The sequence below is a fragment of the Oncorhynchus mykiss genome, chromosome 3 (genome assembly GCF_013265735.2).
Source record: "Oncorhynchus mykiss isolate Arlee chromosome 3, USDA_OmykA_1.1, whole genome shotgun sequence".
NCBI classification, from domain to species: domain Eukaryota; kingdom Metazoa; phylum Chordata; class Actinopteri; order Salmoniformes; family Salmonidae; genus Oncorhynchus; species Oncorhynchus mykiss.
This window is the reverse complement of record NC_048567.1, coordinates 21,205,591-21,230,652: the sequence shown is the minus strand read 5'-3', so window position 1 is coordinate 21,230,652 and position 25,062 is coordinate 21,205,591. Positions and strand designations below refer to the sequence as shown.

At 43.5% G+C, this 25,062-nt stretch overlaps 1 protein-coding gene across 3 annotated transcripts in view; it reads left to right on the top strand.

The window, feature by feature from the left end:
• Window positions 1-586: 586 nt before the first annotated feature.
• LOC110513176 (disintegrin and metalloproteinase domain-containing protein 15) overlaps window positions 587-25,062 on the top strand; it is a 31,302-nt gene continuing 6,826 nt past the window's right edge. For all 3 annotated transcript variants that reach the window (XM_021593159.2, XM_021593156.2, XM_021593155.2), the window contains exons 1-20: window positions 587-1,367; window positions 2,964-3,067; window positions 10,445-10,521; window positions 10,761-10,839; window positions 10,986-11,062; window positions 12,001-12,220; window positions 12,362-12,427; window positions 12,579-12,650; window positions 13,895-14,064; window positions 14,223-14,307; window positions 14,431-14,579; window positions 14,814-14,991; window positions 15,554-15,646; window positions 16,002-16,197; window positions 16,617-16,725; window positions 16,906-17,101; window positions 17,263-17,340; window positions 17,468-17,579; window positions 17,771-17,930; window positions 18,936-19,050. In XM_021593159.2, coding sequence (XP_021448834.2) covers window positions 1,103-1,367; window positions 2,964-3,067; window positions 10,445-10,521; window positions 10,761-10,839; window positions 10,986-11,062; window positions 12,001-12,220; window positions 12,362-12,427; window positions 12,579-12,650; window positions 13,895-14,064; window positions 14,223-14,307; window positions 14,431-14,579; window positions 14,814-14,991; window positions 15,554-15,646; window positions 16,002-16,197; window positions 16,617-16,725; window positions 16,906-17,101; window positions 17,263-17,340; window positions 17,468-17,579; window positions 17,771-17,930; window positions 18,936-19,050 — 2,601 coding nt within the window. In that variant the 5' untranslated portion in view covers window positions 587-1,102. The remainder of the gene's footprint in view (window positions 1,368-2,963; window positions 3,068-10,444; window positions 10,522-10,760; window positions 10,840-10,985; window positions 11,063-12,000; window positions 12,221-12,361; window positions 12,428-12,578; window positions 12,651-13,894; window positions 14,065-14,222; window positions 14,308-14,430; window positions 14,580-14,813; window positions 14,992-15,553; window positions 15,647-16,001; window positions 16,198-16,616; window positions 16,726-16,905; window positions 17,102-17,262; window positions 17,341-17,467; window positions 17,580-17,770; window positions 17,931-18,935; window positions 19,051-25,062) is intronic.

Here is a 25,062-nt window from a genome sequence, read left to right as displayed (position 1 = left end):
ACATGCAGACACAGTAAAGATATTTAGCATATTAGCCCATTACAGGTTTTGGTCCTCAATCTTCTTCAATAACAATAAAAGCAAACTTGCCGAATGAACAGTTGTTCATCACACACTGTTAAATATTTATCTTGGTTCATTTCTTTCAAGTATTGTTCTGAAGGAAATTGTTTCATTCCTTGAATCCCTGTCCAAAGTTCTATTTCATGTGACTAATTAATAGTTAAATCACTAGACATGTATAACAACAGCATTTGCTTCTCCAGAGGTTTTATTTATTTAGCAATGCTGACAATTGACAACTGGAGATCCAGCTAATTATTTGGGATGTTCAGACAATAGGATGACATATTGTCAGATTAAATAGCCTATGTCTGTGTAAGGTAAACGTTTGCATAATTTAGTCACACTTAATTATCTTAAATGCAGGATTTTATAAATCGATTTTTTATTTTATTTTTTATTTGCTATATATAAATGTTGTGTAAGGTTTGTTAGAAGGCCGTCTAGAATGTGACCGCGCAGAAAGATTCAGGCAGTAAAGAGTTAAAGCACAAGAGAAAATCCCGCCCTGTACGGGGGTTGAAATGCGATTACACCATCGCTGTAAACACGCACTCAGTCTTTTGCCGAATGTCTTGCATGTGCGAAACTGTCTGCCTTTCAGGAATTAAGATATTCTGGATAGCACTTTGGGAGTTTAACAAGATCACAGTGGCTCATCTCCGCTACGGAAGGGACATATGTTGTAGTAGCTCTTGAGTGTGAAGGTAACGGTACTGGAAATATGACCCTGCGATAACTGCGGCCAGAGGCTACGGACAGCGGGCCGGTCTTGTTTAGAGGTTTATTACAGGACTTTATGGTGTGGGCTAATGGCGCAGGTAAATGAAGCCTCTTGAAATAAAGTTACACGTTCGATTGACTGGCCCATGCAACACTTCTGCTCTGCGCGTGCTTTTGTGGATGCCAATCATGGACTTTCGCTTGACATTTGCCCTTGTAGGCAAATTGAGGTAGCCACATAGTTGCCTCCGACAGAACCTGTTGCCTTTCTCCGTTTCTGAATGCCTTGTTTTACATCCTTTAGGTGGATTAATTGATGGACACGAGCCAATGTCACTGCGCAACAATGTTTCTATCTGGAGCTCTGGTAACATTGGTGCTACTCGAGACTGTTACATTTCGCCGGACTCAATCAAATACGTTACTTAGTAGCCGTTTAGGATTACTGGACGATAACGATTTGCAGGAATATCTGCTGGCGGAAAGTCATTTGAACTCAAATAAAACAGAGATGGAGAAGCCACAAGAGAAGCTGTCTCCTTTGAACGCAACAACAGTATCGTCCCACTCCTCACTTACAAGTAGGTATTTGTAGTAACCCTAGTTTAGCCCAGGCAACTTCAAAGGAACTGTCAGTAAAATGTAATTTCAGTCCTTGCCTGGGCACTCTCAAATGCATCCAAAATTACCTTACATTTTAGGCCTATCCTACAGTCAGTTAAACCTCTCTCGATACTGGAGCCTAGCATGTAACACTGCTAATTACAATGAATATTTATCTGATACCTTTTTTTTTGTTGTTGAATTTTTACCCCTTTTTCTCCCCAATTTCGTGGTATCCAATTGTTGTAGTAGCTACTATCTTGTCTCATCGCTACAACTCCCGTACGGGCTCGGGAGAGACGAAGGTTGAAAGTCATGCGTCCTCCGATACACTACACAACCCAACCAGCCGCACTGCTTCTTAACACAGCGCGCATCCAACCCGGAAGCCAGCCGCACCAATGTGTGCTTGGTCCCTGGCTCAGTGACTGTCAAACCCAACACCTAGTGAAGAGATTCAGACCTTTTCGCTTAACTTTTAAGTTGTTGGCTTGACAAGTTGTTGGCTTGTTCAAGTACCGTTGGGGCAAATTCTGTAAAATGATGTTGGAGGTGGCTTATGGTAGAGAAATAAACATTAAATTCTCTGGCAACAGCTCTGGTGGACATTCCTGCAGTCAGCATGCCAATTGCACGCTCCCTCAACTTGAGACATCTGTGGCATTCTGTGACAAAACTGCACATTTTAAAGGGACCTTTTATTGTCCCCAGCACAAGGTGTACCTGTGTAATGATCATGCTGTTTTAATCAGCTTCTTGATATCTTGGAAAAGGAGAAATGCTCACTACAAGGATGTTAACAAACATGTGCACAACATTTGAGAGATGTTTTTTGTGTGTATGGAAAATGTCTGCAATCTTTTATTTAATCTCATGAAAACATGTTGCATTTATATTTTTGTTCAGTAGGATATTGTAAAATGAGCATTGGGAGGTGGTCTGCTGCTATTTAGTCCTCGAGACACCTGCCAGCCAGCCAGTCATCTATAACAAGCCTAATACAGGCTCTGGACAACAGCTGTACTAGGAACGGACAGGGGACACAGAGCCTCTTGTACTGAAGTTAATGCAGCTGTGTCTGTTTTATGTGTGTGTGAAGAAAGGAGTCAGAAGATATGCGGGCTGAGAAAGGGAGAGCATGAGCTATTATAAGCACATCCGGCATCACTGATTGGTTTGTGCAATTATCTTGAATTGTACATGTTTAGATTGTAATGCAGAGTTTTTTTCCTGGCATATTGAAACCATTTAATGAAAATGTTAGATTTCCTACCCTAAGCCTGTATACCACATTAGTTTGTCCTTACTATTAAGGGATATCCATCTGAGATGTGGCTGACTTGATCTTAGAATTAGCATTGCCCCATGAGGAAGGGGGTTCACTGACTACTAGGGCTGGGTAATAGGTTGCCATTAGCAGAGAATTTAGATTTTAGGCTCAATACTAGCACTAACAAAATAGTTTCTCCATCCGCTGATGTTATAGTATCAAAGTTATTTATTCATCTGAATATAGCGCCTCAAGGGACATAAGACAATATTTTCCTATGAATCCCATCTCTCCCTGTCCCCAGGTCCATTGCACCACCATGGTAGTAGACACGGCAAGCCACTGGAGAGGACCAGGCCCTTTGTGGTAGTGGACGGACACAAGAGAAGTCTGAGTGAGGCCTTGCAGGTGAGACTACAGAAATCAAGAGAATGTATGTGTGAGAGTATCGTTCTACACAGGGCCATTTACATACATACTTTTACTCTGGGTCCTACTTCACTACCTGCTTTCTATTTCCATGCTTACATGTTACCATTCTTCATTCAGTGATCCCAGAGCACTTATAATGTGGCCTTTATTTTTTTAGATAGTGTCAGAGGTTAATAACCATTCTATTTTTACAGGTCCCATGGGAATTCTAATTTTAAAATGCAGTTTTATATCTCAGACTAACATCAAACCCACACCTGGTTATTCCAATTGTGAGGCTCACATTTATTTCTATTCGAAGGTCGTCAGTGTTATGATGTTCTCCTCTCTGGGTGGAGTGAGTGATATGGGGGAATTCTACAGCGTATGATTTCAGACCTCCTGTCAGCTGCACAGGAAGTGTCCGTCCTCTTAAAGTGCCCCAGTCCCCCCCACCTTCCTCAGATCATAGTTTTTATTCAGGAAGCTCCCTGTAAAATATGTCAAGGCACCTACTTCCTTCCTCTGTTATATTAGCACAAAAAAGGAAGCCAGACAGCAGACCCCCCACCCTCCTCCTTTCCACATACACATAGAGGAAAGTAGAGAATAAGAGCATGACAGGGCTACATTTTTGCACTTTTTAAGCCAGCTACTGGATCGGAATGTTAACTTTCAAAAGGTTGAATCCCATTGGCAAAGCAGTCTCCATCAGGCACCCAGGCGTTTGTTTACTGGTTTCAAAACCAACCAGGGCACTGCACTGTCATTCAAATAACAGTTGAGTGGGCCTCATTGGCTAAGACTCAGTGGAGAGTCACTCCTAATTCCTACATTATTGTGTGGTTTATCCTCTGAATCACTGCAGTCATTGATGAATGAGTAGCCGTTTCTCACTTGTCATGAGGTTACTGCACCCACAGCCTACTGCTCATACTGACGAACATAACACCAGTGACTCACATACTCACTCAAAGTACACGCAATGTGTAACCATGGTAACCGGGACCTGTTTTTAGATTGTTTGTCAGAAATGAGAGGAAAGGTGGGGGATGGTGCCATATGGGAGGGGTGTGACTATGTGTCTGTGATTCACACTTTGTCCGTCCACCCTCATCAACACCCACCCATCCCCTGAACAATGTAATTCCTGTAACGTTATTTTGATGAAATGCATGTAGCTCCCAGCCCCATTAGGATCAGACTGATTATACAGTGGGGAGAACAAGTATTTGATACACTGCCGATTTTTCAGGTTTTCCTACTTACAAAGCATATAGTGGTCTGTAATTTTGATCATAGGTACACTTCAACTGTGAGAGACGGAATCTAAAACAAAAATCCAGAATGATTTTTAAGTAATTAATTTGCATTTTATTGCATGACATAAGTATTTGATCACCTACCAATCAGTAAGAATTCTGGCTCACACAGACCTGTTAGTTTTTCTTTAAGAAGCCTTCCTGTTCTCCACTCATTACCTGTATTAACTGCACCTGTTTGAACTCGTTACCTGTATAAAAGACACCTGTCCACACACTCAATCAAACAGACGCCAACCTCTCCACAATGGCCAAGACCAGAAAGCTGTGTAAGGACATCAGGGATACAATTGTAGACCTGCACAAGGCTGGGATGGGCTACAGGACAATAGGCAAGCAGCTTGGTGAGAAGGCAGCAACTGTTGGCGCAATTATTAGAAAATGGAAGAAGTTCAAGATGACGGTCAATCACCCTCGGTCTGGGGCTCCATGCAAGATCTCACCTCGTGGGGCATCAATGATCATGAGGAAGGTGAGGGATTAGCCCAGAACTACACGGCAGGACCTGGTCAATGACCTGAAGAGAGCTGGGACCACAGTCTCAAAGAAAACCATTAGTAACACACTACGCCGTCATGGATTAAAATCCTGCAGCGCACGCAAGGTCCCCCTGCTCAAGCCAGCGCATGTCCAGGCCCATCTGAAGTTTGCCAATGACCATCTGGATGATCCAGAGGAGGAATGGGAGAAGGTCATGTGGTCTGATGAGACAAAAATAGAGCTTTTTGGTCTAAACTCCACAAACTCCGTGTTTGGAGGAAGAAGAAGAAGGATGAGTACAACCCCAAGAACACCATCCCAACCGTGAAGCATAGAGGTGGAAACATCATTCTTTGGGGATGCTTTTCTGCAAAGGGGACAGGACAACTGCACCTTATTGAGGGGAGGATGGATGGGGCCATGTATTGCGAGATCTTGGCCAACAACCTCCTTCCCTCAGTAAGAGCATTGAAGATGGGTCGTGGCTGGGTCTTCCAGCATGACAATGACCCGAAACACACAGCCAGGGCAACTAAGGACTGGCTCCGTAAGAAGCATCTCAAGGTCCTGGAGTGGCCTAGCCAGTCTCCAGACCTGAACCAAATAGAACATCTTTGGAGGGAGCTGAAAGTCCGTATTGCCCAGCGACAGCCCCGAAACCTGAAGGCTCTGGAGAAGGTCTGTATGGAGGAGTGGGCCAAAATCCCTGCTGCAGTGTGTGCAAACCTGGTCAAGAACTACAGGAAACGTATGATCTCTGTAATTGCAAACAAAGGTTTCTGTACCAAATATTAAGTTCTGCTTTTCTGATGTATCAAATACTTATGTCATGCAATAAAATGCAAATTAATTATTTAAAAATCATACAACGTGATTTTCTGGATTTTTGTTTTAGAGTCCGTCTCTCACAGTTGAAGTGTACCTTCTATGATAAGAATTACAGACCTCTACATGCTTTGTAAGTAGGAAACACTGCCGATTTGTAGGTCATCAAATACTTGTTCTTCCCACTGTATGTGTGAGATATTAAAGAAAACATGCAGTCACCACAGTGTTAGTTTAATTTCTTATGGTGGAGCAGGCGACTTGTGTCCTCTTGGGAGAGGCACTTGACTTGGCCTGAATAGCTTCTGTCAACGTTGAACCATGACTAGATCTACTTTGTCAGACAAACTTTCAGACAGTTGCCACATTGATGTTGGAAATAAATGTTTTAGAAGAAAATACAGACATGTATGACATGTTATCAGTTTGCAGGTAATGCTTTTTTGTTGAGTTGTTCTGCTGCTCAGTGCTCACCTCTCTGGTGCCTGCTATTATTAGCCTCCACACCAACTTGTTTATGAATGGACTTGTGACACACACACACACACACACACACACACAGAGCTCTGATGTGTAAGGCGTGCAGCAGGGGCTTCACCTTAATACAGCTTAAGAAGGGGATCTCAGCTAATTCAGAGCCTGATCGCTCTGTGTTGACAGTAAGCATTTCTGCCACCCCAACCCTTTATCCTACCATTAAGACGGCCGAGTGTGTGAGGGGGGGCATTATTGTCTTACACCCAAGCATGGTAAGACTGATTCTTTACGTGAGGGGAGGAGGGGGCTCTTATCTACTTAAGATAGTGTCTGTAGGGAAAGTGTGGTGGATTGAGCCGTTTAAAGAATGGTCTTGAGTTAATCTACAAGACCCTGCTGGGTAAAGTCCCCCCTTATCTCAGCTCGCTGGTCACCATAGCAGCATCCACCTGTAGCACGCGCTCCAGCAGGTATATCTCTCTGGTCACCCAAAACCAATTCTTTCTTTGGCCACCTCTCCTTCCAGTTCTCTGCTGCCAATGACTGGAACGAACTACAAAAATCTCAAACTGGAAACACTTATCTCCCTCACTAGCTTAAAGAACCAGCTGTCAGAGCAGCTCACAGATTACTGCACCTGTACATAGCCCATCTCTAATTTAGCCCAAACAACTACCTCTTTCCCTACTGTATTTATTTAATTTATTTATTTTACTCCTTTGCACCCCATTATTTTTATTTCTACTTTGCACATTCTTCCACTACAAATCTACCATTCCAGTGTTTTACTTGCTATATTGTATTTACTTTGCCACCATGGCCTTTTTTGTTGTTGCCTTTACCTCCCTTATCTCACCTCATTTGCTCACATCGTATATAGACTTGTTTCTACTGTATTATTGACTGTATGTTTGTTTTACTCCATGTGTAACTCTGTTGTTATATGTGTCGAACTGCTTTGCTTTATCTTGGCCAGGTCGCAATTGTAAATGAGAACTTGTTCTCAACTTGCCTACCTGGTTAAATAAAGGTGAAATAAAAATAAATAAAATCCCCAACCAGGGGTCCTGTTTATATAACCAGATCATTCATTATACCCCAAAAGTCATTCAAATCACTGAGTACTTCTCTGAGCCCAAGTGAAGGTAATGCCAGTAGGCAGGCTTTTCCTATTGGTGAGGTTAGTTCTGCATATCCATGCACAGCGGTATAGAAAACAGTCAGAGGCACACATGAGTTCCAGTGAAATGGTTTTCACTCTTGCCTTCATACCACAATCTGCTGAACATCTATAAACAGGAAGTGTTCACTCTTTGGTCCATCAATATGAATCAGTCAAGTGCTAGGGAAGATGAGCAGAGCCAGCAAACACCACTTTCCCTTTGGGACTGGAGTTGAATGTGACACTCCTCTACCTCATGTTGTCCATTGTACATGAATTCACTTGGCTGTTATTGTAATGCAAATGGATACACAAGTCATGAACTAACCCAGAGATTTCCCCCAGATAGTGGACGTGCACACCCCGTTCACATGTCCAGACTTGATCCATAAACAGGATCCAGGGCTGCTAAATAACAGACTAAATAACAGAGAAGCACTACAAGGACTGAGGAAGACAGACATCCCAGGAGCTGACTGATTGTATTTCCCTCCCTTGCACTCTTCTGTTGAGCTGAAAGAGCTGGAGAGGAATCACGACTTGCCCTGTCCCTGCCTCTCTCCCTTCCTCCGTTACACCCCCTCCGCCCATGTTCCCCTCTCCTCCTCCCTGGTTTATTTCTTCTGCTGTGGGTCACAAGCAGCTCTGGGTCTGAATGGACCCCACCCAGCATTCATGTGGCGGTGAGCTCATCTTGTTACTAGCAGGAGATCAGCCTGGGACATTTACCTCACTGAGGGAGAGAAGGAGAGGGGGGAAATAAGAGGAGGAGAGGGTGAAGGAGAGGTAATGGCAGCAGAGATGGAGTGGACATGGTTGTCGATAAGAGAGTGACAGAGGTGTAAGAAGCCAGTGAGAGTGAACCGAGAGACCTGTAGCGAGTGTGACGTAAGGGTTTAGCAGGGGGGAGAGAGTAGAAGATAAGAGAGAGAATGTAAGATAAATTGTAATGCTCAAATGAGAGGGTGAGAAAGGTAGAAGTGAGGCAACGACAAACAAAATGTGGAGAGGGTGGGTGTGTCATGGCTGAGCTACAGATATTTGGGTGTGATCCTCCACTAGAGCCCTGAACAGATGTAGCTCTGCTGTTCTCTGGAAGGAGCCCTGTTTCTACTCTGACCTCTCACCCCAAAACCCCAATCCAAGGCAGCTTGCCAAAAGCTGCAGATGTTTGAGTGTGTACATGTACTGTATGTCTTCCCATCTCTTTCTCTCCCTTATTCTTTCTTCTCTTTGGTTGCATAACTGACATTTTACTGTAGTTTGTTTTTTGCCTTGTAGTTTTTAGCCAGATCTCCACCATTGTGCCTGGAGTCTTTGTTGGTTACCCATTGGACTCTTGCCATGGCAGTACAACAGCACAGACCCACCCAACATAAGTCAGTCACACTCTCCTTACATACTGTGGTGAATGACCTCACCAAAGCACTCTGATTATGATAAAGACTCTAGAAACTAGAAATTGACCAGAGTTGTGTTTTCATTCAAATGTATTGGAAATCCCCCTTAATTATTAGCATCTACTTCTGGAATTCCTCTTGGATTATGATATTCTTGGATGTGGAACCAGTTATATTTTGTACATATCCAATGACTGGGTTCCAGTGTGAATAGTTATGTTATTACTAATAGCCTCTTGGAGCCTATGGTGAAGGGACACAGTTGTGTCATATGAACCATGATGATGTTACAATATTTCTGGGACTGTGGACAGTAGAATACTTCTGAGTGAATTGGGTGTAAGTTGTTGTTGGATTTAGGTACCCGGCAATGACATTATCCAGCATGATTTCGCCGGTCCACAGAGGAGGTAGACTTTTTGGTTCCTCATAGTCACTAACCGCTACTTGGAACTGAACAGACCTCTCTGGCATATTGTCACCACCCATTTCCTTTCTGCCAGTACTCCTAGTTCTAGTCCCATATCCAAGCCTCTGCCAATTCCTGTCAGTTAGCTGGAGAGGAGAAAGCAGCACTTTGCGGTGGGGAAGGAGGGAAGCACCAACAGGAAGGGTTGCACTTACTCACTGTCTTCAAAGGTGGAGCCGCTAAATGCGCTAGAAAGTGACTGATTGGCAGGAAGAGAGACAGTGTTGAGGGAGACAGGTTAGTTCCCGCTGGGGGGAATGACTATAATGAGATGGAAGCGCAGGGGAAACGGACATGAAAAGAGGGATAGGACGTCATTTATCCACTGCCCCGCTGCCTCTGCGTTTGGTGAGAGAAATGTGCAGCAGGTAAAGGAAGTCTATTTATAGCCTGGTCCTTAGTGCCTATGAGGGATAACCCTGGCTGACAGTCTGATTCAGCCCATTTGGGCTCTAGTATTGTGCTTAGGTGCCAGTGCCTACCAAGGACTGGGTGCTGCATGCATTTAGAGACTCGGTCTATTTCAGAGAGCATGCAGGTGTAAGAGTTGACAGGTAGTGCTCAGGGGCGGCTGCAGCCATAGACAAAGTATAACTTCAATCGCACCATCTCATTTCATGTCTGCTGACTGGTTTGATGGGATGAGTATTGATTGGCTGAAGGGATTCAAAGTATATAGTATTATCCAATCTGAGCATTGTGTAATAATGGAACTTTAGTGCAGAGAAAGGACAAGAGCTTCATAGCTGTCTACTACATCTGAAATGTTGTCCATCAGCCTCTAAAGGATATAGGTCATTGTGTACATAACCTGTTCTTTATGAACTATACAGGACTTCCTAAGCCTCAATCCTTTAACCTTCACAGGTTTATTAAGAAAGACCACATGGTGGTACTGGATATTACTGCTGTTTCACTAAGGAGATTGTCCCTTTGCCCCGTTTGCCACTTCAAGCTGCTCTTGGCTGCATTCGCTCATTAAGACACCCATCACATGCTAATCATGAATACACCATGTTGAAACATTGAGCGATTACAATAACAACAGCAAACAGTCATTTTTGTTGGACGACGAGTTAATTTGGCCACACAAAGTCCTTGTTCACCTTTAGCACAACAGTTGTTAGGGGGAAATGACCAACCGGTTTTCGCAATACAGTTAGTTAAATTATCCACTGACTTATGAGGATAAAAATCACAGTACACATTACCAGGTGTATGTTTCTTCTCCTTTCACAGAATGGTCACCCAGACAAGCTACAGTGTGGTCTTCAATTTGGAGGCAGCATCTATCTTTTGGACCTGGAGAAAAACCAGTAAGCTCACTAACATAATATACTCCCTTTTGAAATATCAGAAAATGACATATATTTTAATATTAGGCCTTAGCTACTTGAATGGGGAGATGTGATGCTGAAATGGCCCAACCTTTGCCATTGTTGAGTTAAGACTTCATAGTTTCATAAAGGGCTTTATCATTAGCAATAAAAAAAAATCGGACTTCAGACAAATCTTCAGAGGAAGTAGTAACAGTAACCCTGTCCTCTCCCTACAGTGATCTCCTGCCCAAGCCCCCCAATGTCTTCTACTACCTCCCTAATGGCACTGGGGTGTCTTTAGAGGAGAGCACAGTGGTAAGTAATGTGTTGTAAATGTTCTGATTTGTTATAGGTAGAATTGTTATAGGGATAGTTAACGGTAAGTTAGTTCATATGAGCTTGGATAATAATGTTGTCATTATATTATGTTGACTACTCTCTCCCTGGTTGTTATCTCCTAGACTCACTGCTACTACCACGGCTCAGTGAGAGGCTTCCCACAGTCCAGGGTGGCTCTCAGTACCTGCTCTGGACTCAGGTAATAATATCAACTCTCTGTCAAAACTACAGGATGGTATGTGGCCTGTCAAAATTAGGATAATTTCCCCTCTGTCACCACCCAAAGGAATCTACAATTTCACGGAACTTCACAAGCAAGGCAACAGCATGCGAACAATGTTCCCTGTAGATGTACCCAGTCAACATTCTTGATTTGAGAATGGTGCCCATGGAAGTGAGATCATACAAATTCATACTGTGTAATCATGCCTTTTAGGTTTTCCATTAAGAAATAGAGCCTAACAGCTCAATAAATTTACCCGCATGACCTTATGACCTTAAGCATATGCATTTCCTTCTCTGTTATGTAATGGTTAATGCATTTAAAACCAGTAAAGTGATCTAAACAGGGGTCAGCCTTATCCCACAATCACCCACCTCAGTTAAACCCTTTGTGGTGCACTATATGGTAAACCTATTATTATAAAGGGGAAGTCTTTTACTAAGGGCACTTTCACTTCACCTGCAGTACGGACAACGTCATGGTTATGTGAGTGGGGCGGAGTGATCGACTGTGAGGTGGCTTTAATCCAATCCAGATTAATCTGAAAGAACTCTGACCTCCTCAAGCATACTAATCACCCGATTTGAGAGAGCGCCAGTTTTAATCTGGGGTCCCTTCCGCTGGCTTGGATACTTTAGGGATATCCAAATGAACTTGGCGGAAATCCATGGAAAATCCTCTTGACCTTTATTTAGAGTTGGAGTTATTTAGAGCTCTTTACTGCGTGGGCAGACCATGTGGCCATATACTCGGTTTAGGGTCATGTTTATGTAGAAAGGGTCATCTGGTTGCTAGCAGAGCCTTGAACAATGTCCTCCCCTGAAGTAACTGTATTTACTTTGAACTTGGACGGCATTTTCTGCCCCTGTTGACTCCCTGTTGAGTGAGTCCCTGTTTATTCCCCTCTCTCTCAGGGGCGTGGTGGCCATCAACTCCACCCTGAGCTTTGAGCTGCAGCCTGAGGAAGAACATGAGGACGAGGAGGGGGCAGAGGAGAGTGGAGGGGAGGAGGAGGAGGAGGGGATGCACCTGCTCTACTCCACCAGACCTCTGGAGAGGGGTAGTGTTGGGGGCTGTGGGGTGTCCCATACACCTGTACCTCCCATCCACATCCCACCACAAGTCCCACACAGGGTGAGAGGGGCTGGAAGAACAATCAAATGTTTGTTTATCCTGGGATTAGAACTACTGACGTTTTTGCCACTGCTGGAAATTGTCGACAACGTAGTGTACATTGGCCCGAATGTCTTTTGTTTACACTTTGCTTTTTTGCAGAGTAAGAGGGATATTCTCTCAGAGACCAAGTACATAGAGCTTGTGCTTGTAGCTGATCACAAAGAGGTAATGTATGATAAGGCTAATGTACGACAATGCCCCCTAGTGTAAGCGAGGCACTGACATAGCTGCACTTTGAAGAGACCCCAGTACATTTAGACCAATCACATCATGTTCTGACTCTATTGTCCTAACCAATAACTGTTATTTTTTACAGTACCGTAACTATCAGAAAATCAACAAGACTATCATCTATCGAATGCTGGATGTGGCCAACCAAGTAGACTGGGTATGTAACCTAATATTAAAGTTGTCTCCTTTTCATCTCATTTAACACCTGATTTACTTGACAAAAGCCACATCTCAGTAAGTGGTCCAGGTAAGTCGTGACATGGCACAAGTGGTGGGGTAGGCCTTTCCTCTTCTATCGTCTCCTGCTCCTCTATTGTTCCTCAAGCAAGCAGGAGGTCGACGATATCGCGTATTCCCAATAGACCAGAACTCCTTGAATGCCCTACTCCTTGAAGTTTGCAGGTGTCTAAAAAACATTATTTTGCGAAAAACAAATGTTTTCACCCTTTAGTGTGTGTACTTTACTGTATTTATACTTGGGATATCACTTTTCAAAAGTCAAATTACATTTCTGGAGGATGTCTTACACCCAGTTTATTAGGTACAGCATCCCGTTCATGAAAATGGTTCGCTCCTACAGACAGTGTGTCACGTGGCTTGTTGTATAAAGCAGGCAGACTGGCATCAAGGCATTCAGTTACTGTTCGGTTGAACGTTAAAAGGGGCAAAAGGAGCGAACTAAGAAACCTTGAGCGTGGTGGGATTGTCGGTGCCAGGCGCGTTGGATCCAGTATCTCATAAACGACTTTTCACCCACGACGGTGTGTTGGTTTTACAGAGAATGGGTCCACAGACAAAAAACATCCAGTCAGCGGCAGTCCTGTGGGTGAAAACAGCTCGATGAGCGGTTAAAGGAGAATGACAAGAATCGTGCAGGCAAACAGGCAGGCCACAAACAGGCATATAATGGAGCAGGACGCCACCTCACACACAACTTGTCAATCCTTGTCACGGATGTGCTATTGCAGCAGACAACAACAACTCCTATCAGCTAAAAGCAAGAAGAAGCGGCTCCAGTGGGCACCCTATCACCAACACTGGACAATTGAGGAGTGGAAAAACATTGCCGGGTCCAACTTAACCTGGTTCCTGTTGCGTCATGCTGATGGCAGAGTCAGTATTTGGCATAGGCAGCATGAATCCATGGCACCGTCCTGTCTGGTGTCAACGGTATAGGCTGGTGGCAGTGGCGTAATGGTGTGGGGAAGATTTCCTGGCACACATTAGGTCGCTTGATGCAAATTGAGCAACGTTTCCATGCCCCAAATAATTCAAGCTGTTCTGGAGCCAAAGGGGGATCCGACCCGGTACTAGATGGATGTACCTAATAAACTGGCCACTGTAAATTTGTATTAGATTTTCATTGGTTTGTCAAGGTGGTCCTCATCTACCCCTCTCTAGTTCTACCGGCCGCTGAGTGTGCGTGTGGCTCTAACTGGGGTGGAGATCTGGAGTGACCAAGATAAGATCCAGGTTGACAAGAGTCCCTCAGACACCCTCAACCGCTTCCTGGAGTGGCGCACCAGAGAGCTGCTGCCACGCCTGCGCCACGACAATGCTCAGCTCATTATGTGAGTAGTCAAATGGACTTGGTTGAAGTTAATCGGTGCCTTTCTCACACCTGTACATTATGGAAGCAGATTCATCCCAAATACATGTGTATATACCAGTGGATGGCCTCTTTGTGAAAATAGACTAACTATAACTGTATGTGTTTGATCTGTTCCAGGGGGGGCTCATTTGATGGAACTACAGTGGGAATGGCATCTCAGTCTTCCATGTGCTCCAAGGACCGGTCAGGAGGGGTCAATGTGGTGAGTTAGTTAGCTTCAGTTAGGTTTATCAGTGGAGTACAGGGGTATCTGCCCCACAATGACAGTATAAGTCTGGTGGTAGACTGACTCTGTGTGTGTCTCTCTCTCCCTCTCCGTGGGTAGGATCACCTGGTCAGTGTACTGGGGGTGGCGTCCACCATTGCCCACGAGCTCGGGCACAATCTGGGCATGAATCACGACACGGCCGACCGGCGCTGCCAGTGTCAGAATGAACCACGCCTGGGAGGCTGCATCATGGAGCCATCTACTGGGTGAGGGTCTAGCGGGCTATGGTGGGCTAGGTTTGACGTGCATTACAGAAGCACCAGGCCATGCAATGTCGATGATACAAAACAGAGGGTCAGTTATGTGCAGCTGTGATCCTCACTTGCCTGATCCTCAGTTGCCTTTTATTATGTTCATTTTTAGGCACTTCATTTCAATGCACTTGTAAGAAGCTCTGGATAAGAGCATCTTGTCTTGTTCTCTTTGCCCCTCTCTTCCAGTTTCATGCCAGGCCAGCTGTTCAGCAGCTGCAGTGCCAGAGACCTGTCCCTCAGCCTGCTCCATGGTGGGGGGATGTGCCTCTTCAACGTGCCCCAGCCTGAGAAACTGCTGGGGGGGCCACGCTGTGGAAACCTCTACGTGGAGAAGGGAGAGGAGTGTGACTGCGGCCTGCTGGATGTATGTTGGACAGTAAATTTGATATTTTTAGGGAGGACAGCATAACTCACCATAGATGCAGGTTGATGTTTATTTGGATGAATCTTGCCCTGGAAGCAGCACTGAGCGGTTTCCTCTAGATGGGCCAGTCAAAATTGGCTATATCATACAAAATTAATGAAAAGAAATGTGCTTTTTGATCTTAATTTAAGATAAAGGCATAAGGTTAGCAGTGTGGTTAGGGTTAAGGTTTGGTTTAGGTTTAAAATCTGGTTTTGTGGCTTTGTGGATGTGCCAGCTACTGACCACCGTGCACAGCTGCCTCCTGGACAAGATTCATCCCAATGACAATTAACAGACTTTATGATTTAGGTCAGGGGTATTCAATTAGGGGGCCCGTGAAAATATAAATATCAAATTTCACATTTTATTTTGTTATTTCAATGTTTATGTTACTAACGTATGATGGGGGTCCCAGGGTCGCCAGTTTGCCTGGGAGGGGATCCCTGGGAAAGCAAGGTTGAAGATCCCTAATTTAGGGATTAGGATAAACTATTAAGTGTCTCTGTCTCTGGGTGTCCAGGAGTGTAACGATCCCTGCTGCAACGCCACCACCTGTAAACTGGTTCCTGGGGCCCAGTGTTCCTCCGATGGCATCTGTTGTGACAACTGCAGGGTGGGCAAGCCTCTCTGCCTCTGTCTCCTTCACTGGACTCTTACTGACACACACTCACACACTCAACCCCATCACTGAACACACTACTGAACACCTACATTTAAATCAGCTCAGTTCATTAGTCTCATATTTATTATAACTATAATTATATATGTTATGTTCTTGTCTATTACAGTTCTATATTTTGTCACGTATGTTTTATGTGGACACCAGGAAGAGTAGCTGCTGCATGTGCAATAGCTAATAGTGATCCTAATGAACTAAACTATTACATGATCTATCACAAGAAGCTGAACAAAGGTCCAAATCATAAACTCCTTTACTGATCTACTGTCTATTTTCTCTGTCTGACCAGCTGCGTTCAGGTGGATGGATGTGTCGGCAGCCCCTGGGGGAGTGTGACCTCCCAGAGCACTGCACTGGTACCTCTCCCTACTGCCCCCCCAACGTGTTCTTGCAGAACGGCGAGCCCTGCGAGGAAGGCTCCTCCTACTGCTACAGCGGTGTCTGCGCCAGCCTCAACACACAGTGCCAGATGTTGTGGGGACCTAGTGAGTTACACTATTGGTCAAATGTTCTGGACCCGATAACCATTGGGAGTGATACCACTGTGGGGAGCTAGTGGCTAGTTATTTTGACTTGTTTCAGTACTTTTACCAAGTACTGTGGAACCTCAAGAGATCTGAACCCCAGAGTTCTGGACTGACTGGTCAGCGGAACTGGAACTTTTAAAAGCAACAGAGAACACTTCCCTGGACAAAGGATTCCTATATATAATGTCACCACTAGTGTTTGATTGAAGAAACTGTTTTGGCGAGTTATTACATCATATCAAATCCTCATATGCCATATGTTGCAGAGATGGAGAATTAAGAATGGCTCATAAACTCAGGAGGCAGTGTTGTTCAGACACTTTTACTGTAAAATCTTTGCGACAACTAGGATTGTTTGAACTCCCCTTTCTTTTCAGATTCCACCAGGGCTCCGCCTGTCTGCTTTTCCTCCGTCAACAAACAGGGCAACAAATACGGCAACTGTGGCCAGATGGCCAACGGAACCTACATTCCCTGCCCTAGCAAGTAGGTACCACGTTCATTAAGGAACATCATAGCAAATGTTTTGCAACAGATTACACATTAGCATATTTTATTGGTAAGTTCCTGTAGTCCTGCCCTGATTCAGTCCTTTTTCTTCCATTTGGTGCCTAATGAACACTTCCATATGTCTGACTGTTGCTCTGACTGTGTCTGACTTTTCAGAGATGTGCATTGTGGGAGGCTCCAGTGCCAGGGAGGCAACGACCGTCCGTTGCTAGGCACCAGCGCTGAGATCCTGACCACCAAAGTAAAATTTAACTACAGCGACTTTGTCTGCCGGGGAACCTACTTCCACCTTGGCGACGACGTCTCCGACCCTGCCATGGTGGCACAGGGCACCGCGTGTGGTCTTGGCAAGGTGGGCATTTCCTCAACTATAGAAATACAATGCAAAATACTTCTGTTTTTGTGGAACGGGTCATTTGACCCTTTGGAATAGGGAGGTTTGCTGTGTTGTTATCTAAGCTTACATGCATATCTAAAATGATGATTGTTATTACTGACCATGTTGTGGTTCAGGCCTGTTGGAACCAGCGGTGTCAGGATGTGTCTTTGTTCGGCGTCGACGAGTGTCAGAGCAAATGCAACGGACACGGGGTGAGCAAGCCAGCTGCCTGTCTCCCCTTATAGAAGTAATATTGTATAGCTCTCAATTGACTGGTCCAAACTGTTGTTGATGTTAAATGAATAATATGGCTCAATATCCTCTCTCTGACATTGCCAGGTGTGCAACAGCAATAAGAACTGCCACTGTGACGTGGGCTGGGCTCCTCCAGACTGTAGGTACACGGGCCATGGAGGCAGTGTGGACAGTGGCCCTGCAAGAGCACCTAGAGGTACCTCACCGTTCCTCTGTTAATGCACAACTTGACTGCACTCATAGATTTACACTCCATATCTTAATCAAATCCTTGAGAAATTGGGACACTGTATCAATAAAAGTAGGATGAAATAAGTAACATGCACCCAGCTTTAATTCTATGTCTGCCATGATAACCAAGACCTCCAATTTTTTCTGTATCTCCAGGATCTGACCCGGCACGTGTGGCCTTGCTGGTCATCTTCCTCTTCATCCTGCCAGTGGTTCTCCTCTTCCTCGCCCTGCGTTTCCCCCGCTGTCACCGCAACCTGCCCTGTCTGGGCACTACCAGCCTCTTCCACAAGGGCACCGGACGCCAACAGAGCCGGTGAGAGCCCTGATCCAGGGGATACCAGCTGTGTTCACATATTAGTTACAGTGTTTATATAGCATGTATATGTTTGCGCAGTGCAGAAAACCGCTATCAGTATGGATAGAATTTCGGCCATGGTGTTTTTTTAATAGCTATAATGGAATGAAACCTTGTGCATGTCTAATTATCTTGCACTTCATCAATAAATGGAGGTCAGAGTTAACTGTGTTTTTCACTACTCATAATTCAGTGGGGTAAGTGTGGCCCATTGTGAGAGTTGGGGCTTGGTGTTTGCCGTGGAACAGGCTAAAAGGTACTAAATGTTAAGGGTAGAGTAAAGGCATGGAATTAGTTTCTAGCTGCTCAGTTCTGGGCTGTGTATTTACGACGAATCGTTACTGAAGTGCAACAGTAATGCTTAGTGTTCCATATAACACCCAAGAGTCTCTCTAGTTTGCAAAAATATCTGTGAACGTTGGTCCATATTAAAATAAGTCACTATAATCTAAAGAGAGAGAATTTGATTGATCAGTTTTAGTTCAACATATGTTTTTTGAGTAATCAGCTCAGATACTAGCGATGCACTTTAAGTAGGATGTAACGACCAACTAAATGCTACGAAGGCTTTGGGAAACTCACCCCAGTTTAGTTCCCCATTTCTTCAATGTTTTAGATAAGACTCCTTTAGAGCCGGTTTCGTGGATAGTGATGGTGACCATTCTGTAGAGTCTCAGTTTTATAAGCTTATTTTAAGTGTTACTTCTGTCAACCTCATTTCTACTTCTACTGTACCACTGCAATGACCTCTGACTCTTTAGAACCATAACTGATTATTCCCCTAGGTTGTAATATCATGTGTATTGTAACCAAACAGCCATTCTTTGAGGGCTGGACCAGTGTTATAGAGAAACATAATTCTTACCTCTTATGACAGTGCTCAGCTTACTATTTGTTAGCACCCCATTATTGAAATTGTGGTATGAACTTTATGGTAATGTGTGAGTGTGTGCTGTCTCCCAGGACCCCGGCCACCGAGCGAGTGGATGCTCGTAACGGGGAACAGGTTCAACCTCTGAGGTACCACTGGAGCCGCCAGAGTGACATCCAAATGACCCCATCGCTGCCTTCTAACAAGGTACCACGATGACCCAGCCTGGCCTTCCCTGACTGTCACTCAAATAGTTTTTCCACCTACACTGTTCATATGTGCCCTTATTATAGGTACAGTGCATTGCGAAAGTATTCGGCCCCCTTGAACTTTGCGACCTTTTGCCACATTTCAGGCTTCAAACATAAAGATATAAAACTGTATTTTTTTTGTGAAGAATCAACAACAAGTGGGACACAATCATGAAGTGGAACGACATTTATTGGATATTTCAAACTTTTTTAACAAATCAAAAACTGAAAAATTGGGCGTGCAAAATTATTCAGCCCCCTTAAGTTAATACTTTGTAGCGCCACCTTTTGCTGCGATTACAGCTGTAAGTCGCTTGGGGTATGTCTATCAGTTTTGCACATCGAGAGACTGAAATTTTTTCCCATTCCTCCTTGCAAAACAGCTCGAGCTCAGTGAGGTTGGATGGAGAGCATTTGTGAACAGCAGTTTTCAGTTCTTTCCACAGATTCTCGATTGGATTCAGGTCTGGACTTTGACTTGGCCATTCTAACACCTGGATATGTTTATTTTTGAACCATTCCATTGTAGATTTTGCTTTATATTTTGGATCATTGTCTTGTTGGAAGACAAATCTCCGTCCCAGTCTCAGGTCTTTTGCAGACTCCATCAGGTTTTCTTCCAGAATGGTCCTGTATTTGGCTCCATCCATCTTCCCATAAATTTTAACCATCTTCCCTGTCCCTGCTGAAGAAAAGCAAGCCCAAACCATGATGCTGCCACCACCATGTTTGACAGTGGGGATGGTGTGTTCAGAGTGATGAGCTGTGTTGCTTTTACGCCAAACATAACGCCTTGCATTGTTGTCAAAAAGTTCAATTTTGGTTTCATCTGACCAGAGCACCTTCTTCCACATGTTTGGTGTGTCTCCCAGGTGGCTTGTGGCAAACTTTAAACAACACTTTTTATGGATATCTTTAAGAAATGGCTTTCTTCTTGCCACTCTTCCATAAAGGCCAGATTTGTGCAATATACGACTGATTGTTGTCCTATGGACAGAGTCTCCCACCTCAGCTGTAGATCTCTGCAGTTCATCCAGAGTGATCATGGGCCTCTTGGCTGCATCTCTGATCAGTCTTCTCCTTGTATGAGCTGAAAGTTTAGAGGGACGGCCAGGTCTTGGTAGATTTGCAGTGGTCTGATACTCCTTCCATTTCAATATTATCGCTTGCACAGTGCTCCTTGGGATGTTTAAAGCTTGGGAAATCTTTTTGTATCCAAATCCGGCTTTAAACTTCTTCACAACAGTATCTCGGACCTGCCTGGTGTGTTCCTTGTTCTTCATAGTGCAGGTGCATTTATACGGAGACTTGATTACACACAGGTGGATTGTATTTATCATTATTAGTCATTTAGGTCAACATTGGATCATTCAGAGATCCTCACTGAACTTCTGAGAGAGAGTTTGCTGCACTGAAAGTAAAGGGGCTGAATAATTTTGCACGCCCAATTTTTCAGTTTTTGATTTGTTAAAGTTTGAAATATCCAATAAATGTCGTTCCACTTCATGATTGTGTCCCACTTGTTGTTGATTCTTCACAAAAAAATACAGTTTTATATCTTTATGTTTGAAGCCTGAAATGTGGCAAAAGGTCGCAAAGTTCAAGGGGGCCGAATACTTTCGCAATGCACTGTACATGAAATCGATAACACTGACTTTGTTGTAATAATATTAGCTATTTAGCAGACGTCAATCTCTCTGAGTTGACCCACATGAAAAAATACTACAGTTTACTATAGAATACTATAGTACTTACTATAGAATTCTGTAGTAAACTGTAGAATAGGGATTAACATGGGTAATCGAGATCCCTTGACTGACCCATGAACACACATTTCCCGAAAAGATTAAATGACAACACCTGGAAAATTACAAAAATGCTCCCCAATGTCAGCACTAATGCAATTCCACAAAATACACAACATGCGCATTTTCAGATTAGCAAAATATTTAATAGCACATTATCCAAACAGGATGTCGCATGGTAGCCTTTAGTCTAGCGTATTTACTTCACACAAATTCACGATAACTTCAAAGTACACTCGTAATTGCCACTGCTGGACTGCACACGCGACTCAACTGCAGTTAATGAACCCTACAGGAAAGCCCTACAGTATAGCCTATAAAACAACATGTGCCTCTTTGAGCTGTCATTGCCTCTTCAGTGAGTCTTCAGACAGTCACAAATTTGATAGGCCTATGCACAATTTATTACATAGTCATCTCTGTCACAGGCATGAAATCTATGGGTAGGGATGAGGGAAAAATAATATATTCTCCTGTCCTAAAGCCTAGGCTATTTTCTAATCCAAAACCCTGACTCCTGTCTTGCATGAAAATTCCTAACTTTATTCTGTAATCCATAGGTTGCATTATCAAAGCATGTCTCTCGCCTATGCATGTCAAAATACCGCTTTAACATCTCTTTAACTTCTCTAACTTCTCTGCGCTGTCTCGGACTTGCTGCCATAGAGCTTCGGTAGAGAATGTGAGCTCAACAAACAATATGGGAGTAGATATGGATGTTTTGAAAACAGAGTTACTTTGACGTTTAAACTATTTCCACTCTTCATCTTCCTGTTATTCTTGAGCTGATCTGCTATCCGTATGATCATTAACTCGATTTTTGCCAAAAAGAGGAGATATTCTGTCATTCGTTGAAGGTTATCTAGCAAGCTTAGCAACTTTGGTAATTTGACTTTTTGTTTGACTGTCGTTACAAAGTTTGAGTGATTCAACAACTCTACTCTGGGTGTGCTCTGTGTCGAGATGGCTTACTGCTGAAATTTGCTGAATTAATTGAGGAACGTAAGGCTCAGAATTTATGAACGGCCTGTTTCGCAATTCACAACGATGTCATTGGCGATCAAACACAGTTACTCTATCATTACTAAATATCAGTTTCATTTTCTCTGAAATCTTTACTCTCTTATTTGGGGAGAACCCTGGCAGAGTGACCATATCTTGGTTTTAAACTCTTTAAATGGGCACATCTGATTTTTTTTGCTATTTACCGGAACTTTCAGGATAAATATTAATTATTCCCAGTATTGGAACTTATATGGAAAATATTAATCCCTACTGTTGAATAATCTGCTACACACTGTAGTATCCCTCGATCGTGTAGTGTTTACTATATAATTTTGTAGTATGCTGTACAACACACTGGTATTCTCCTCGATTGTGTAGTGCTTACTATATAGTTCTGTAGTGTATTGTAGAATACTATACTACACACTGTAGTATACCTTAATCATGTGTAGTAGTTACTATAGAATTTCTACCTACAGGTTATGGAAATGTTTTAGTATTTGTCCAGTAGGATTCCTCAAGGACAAAGCCACCAATTCTATGTCAAAGATAATAAAACTAAAACACTATAATAAATACTATAGTATTTTAGGCTTGGGCAGTATACCGTATACTGGGGTATTTGGAAATAGCCACAGGATGGTTTTTCAATACTGTCAATATCTTTGAAACTATTTATTTTATTATTTATTTTAGCTACTTTTTAAGTAGGGTACCTGTAGTCAACTTGTGCAATACGTTAGGAGATAAAGAAGATTGCATTCTTCATTCCACCTGTCACATTATTTTTCATTATGAAGTTTACTGATAGTCCCTAATCACATTGTGTTTGTTTACAAGCACACAATGACAAAAGACCGGAGCCTTGTGAGTCACACACTGTTGCGCAGCACACGCCAGGTGATCTAGATACAGTATGGAATTCATCACTAAATGTTTGACAGCTAGATATCTTATAACTGTTAATTTAACTGTCTAAAATATACTCAATACTCTGTAGTTGGGCATTTGGTTTGCTAGTTTAGTAGCTAGTTATCTATGAGCCAGCAGATCCAAGCTGCTTGCTTATAGCTGCACTAGGTTCAAACAGCATTCCTGTGTAGATTAAAATGTACCTCAATCCAGGGATGAGAAATGTATTGTACTCCTAATTGTCCCATTGTCTTCACGGTGTAACAGTTGGGATAATGGGACAGTTCGGAGTACAACGCATTTCTCATCCCTGGATTGAGGTACATTTTCTAAGCCATATCTTGCGCTGACTCCGTGGTGTCTTAATATACACAGGAATGCTGTCTGAACCTAGTTGCAGCTGTAAGTCAGCGGGTAGAATTTTCTGGCTGGCTGGTTATCTAGCTAAGTGGTTAGCTTCTTGCAAAATCAGCATTGCTAACCTTTGGATTACAGAGGCTCAATGGAGTTTGAAAATAGCACCCCTTCTGTTCAGTGCCGGTATTACAGAATATTCCGGGATAGCTCAAGGCCGGTTTGACAATCTGGACACCGCCGAAGCGGAAGCTCTAACTATAGAAATACTACTGCATTTATACTATAGTAAATTGTAAATACTACAGTCATGTCCACACAAACACTACAGTGTACAGTAAAGTCAAAAAACACTACAGTGAAAACTATAGTATATAAATATAGTACTACTACAGTATTTACAGTGCCTTCAAAAAGTATTCAGACCCTTTGACTTTTTCCACATTTTGTTAGGTTACAGCCTTATTCTAAAATGTATGAAATTGTTTCTTTCCCGCATCAATCTACACACAATACCACATAATGACATTTTTGCTAATTTATAAAATAAACTGGTCGAGAGCCATGCGTCCTCGGAAACACGACCCAACCAAGCCGCACTGCTTCTTGATCCTGGTTCATGTCCGGGTTAGGGGAGGGTTTGGCCGGCAGGGATATCCTTGTCCCTTCCAGCTTAACCTGGAAGCCAGCCACACCAATGTGTTGGAGAAAACACTGTAGACCTTGAGACCGTGTCAGCGTCCATACGCCGGCCCGCCACAGGAGTCACTAGAGGGACAAGGATATCCCTGCCGGCCAAACCCTCCCCTAACCCGGACATGAACCAGGATCTCTAGTGGCACAGCTAGCAACTGCGATGCAATGCCTTAGACCATTGCACCACTCGGGAGGCCCTCTCTGTACTTCGCTCCCTTCATCTTAACCTCATTCCTGACTAGTCTCCCAGTCTCTGCCACTGAAAAACATCCCCACAGCATGATGCTGCACCACCATACTTCACCGTAGGGATGGTGCCAGGTTTCCTCCAGATGTGACACTTGGCATTCAGGCCAAAGAGTTCAATCTTGGTTTCATCAGACCAATTTGTTTCTCATGGTCTCAGAATCCTTTACGTGCCTTTTGGCAAACTCCAAGCTGGCTGTCATGTGCCTTTTTACTGAGGAATGACTTCCGTCTGGCCACTCTACCATAAAGGCCTGATTGGTGGAGGGCGTTTTTTAAAGGTTGGAGCATTGATCAGAAAACCAGTCAGTTTCTGGTATGACTACCATTAGCCTCATGCAACACATCACATCTCCTTCGCATAGAGTTGATCAGGCTGTTGATTGTAGCCTGTTCCACTCTTCAATGGCTGTGCGATGTTGCTGGATATTGTCGAGAACTGGAACACACTGTCGTACAAGTCTATCCAGAGCATCCCAAACTTGCTCAGTGGGTGACGTGTCTGGTGAGTATGCAGGCCATGGAAGAACTGGGACATTTTCAACTTCCAGGAATTGTTTACAGATCCTTGCAACGTGGGGCCGTGCATTATCATGCTGAAACATGAGGTGATGTCAGCGGATGAATGGCATGACAATGGGCCTCAGGATCTTGTCAGGGTATCTCTGTGCATTCAAATAGCCATCGATAAAATGCAGTTGTTGTAAACAAATTTCCAACATTTTAGAGAAATAAGCTTTTTGTGTGTATGGAATATTTCTGGGATCTTTATTTCGGCTCATGAAACATGGGACCAACACTTTACGTGTTGCGATTATATTTTTGTTCAGCATATGTTCAAGAAACCAATTCATTTTTTCTCAATCTGAGTTGTATATGTTCTGCTTAATTCTAATAACTAATTTACCCCCCCAATGCATGTTTCCATTCGCTGTCAAAACCCTTTGCCT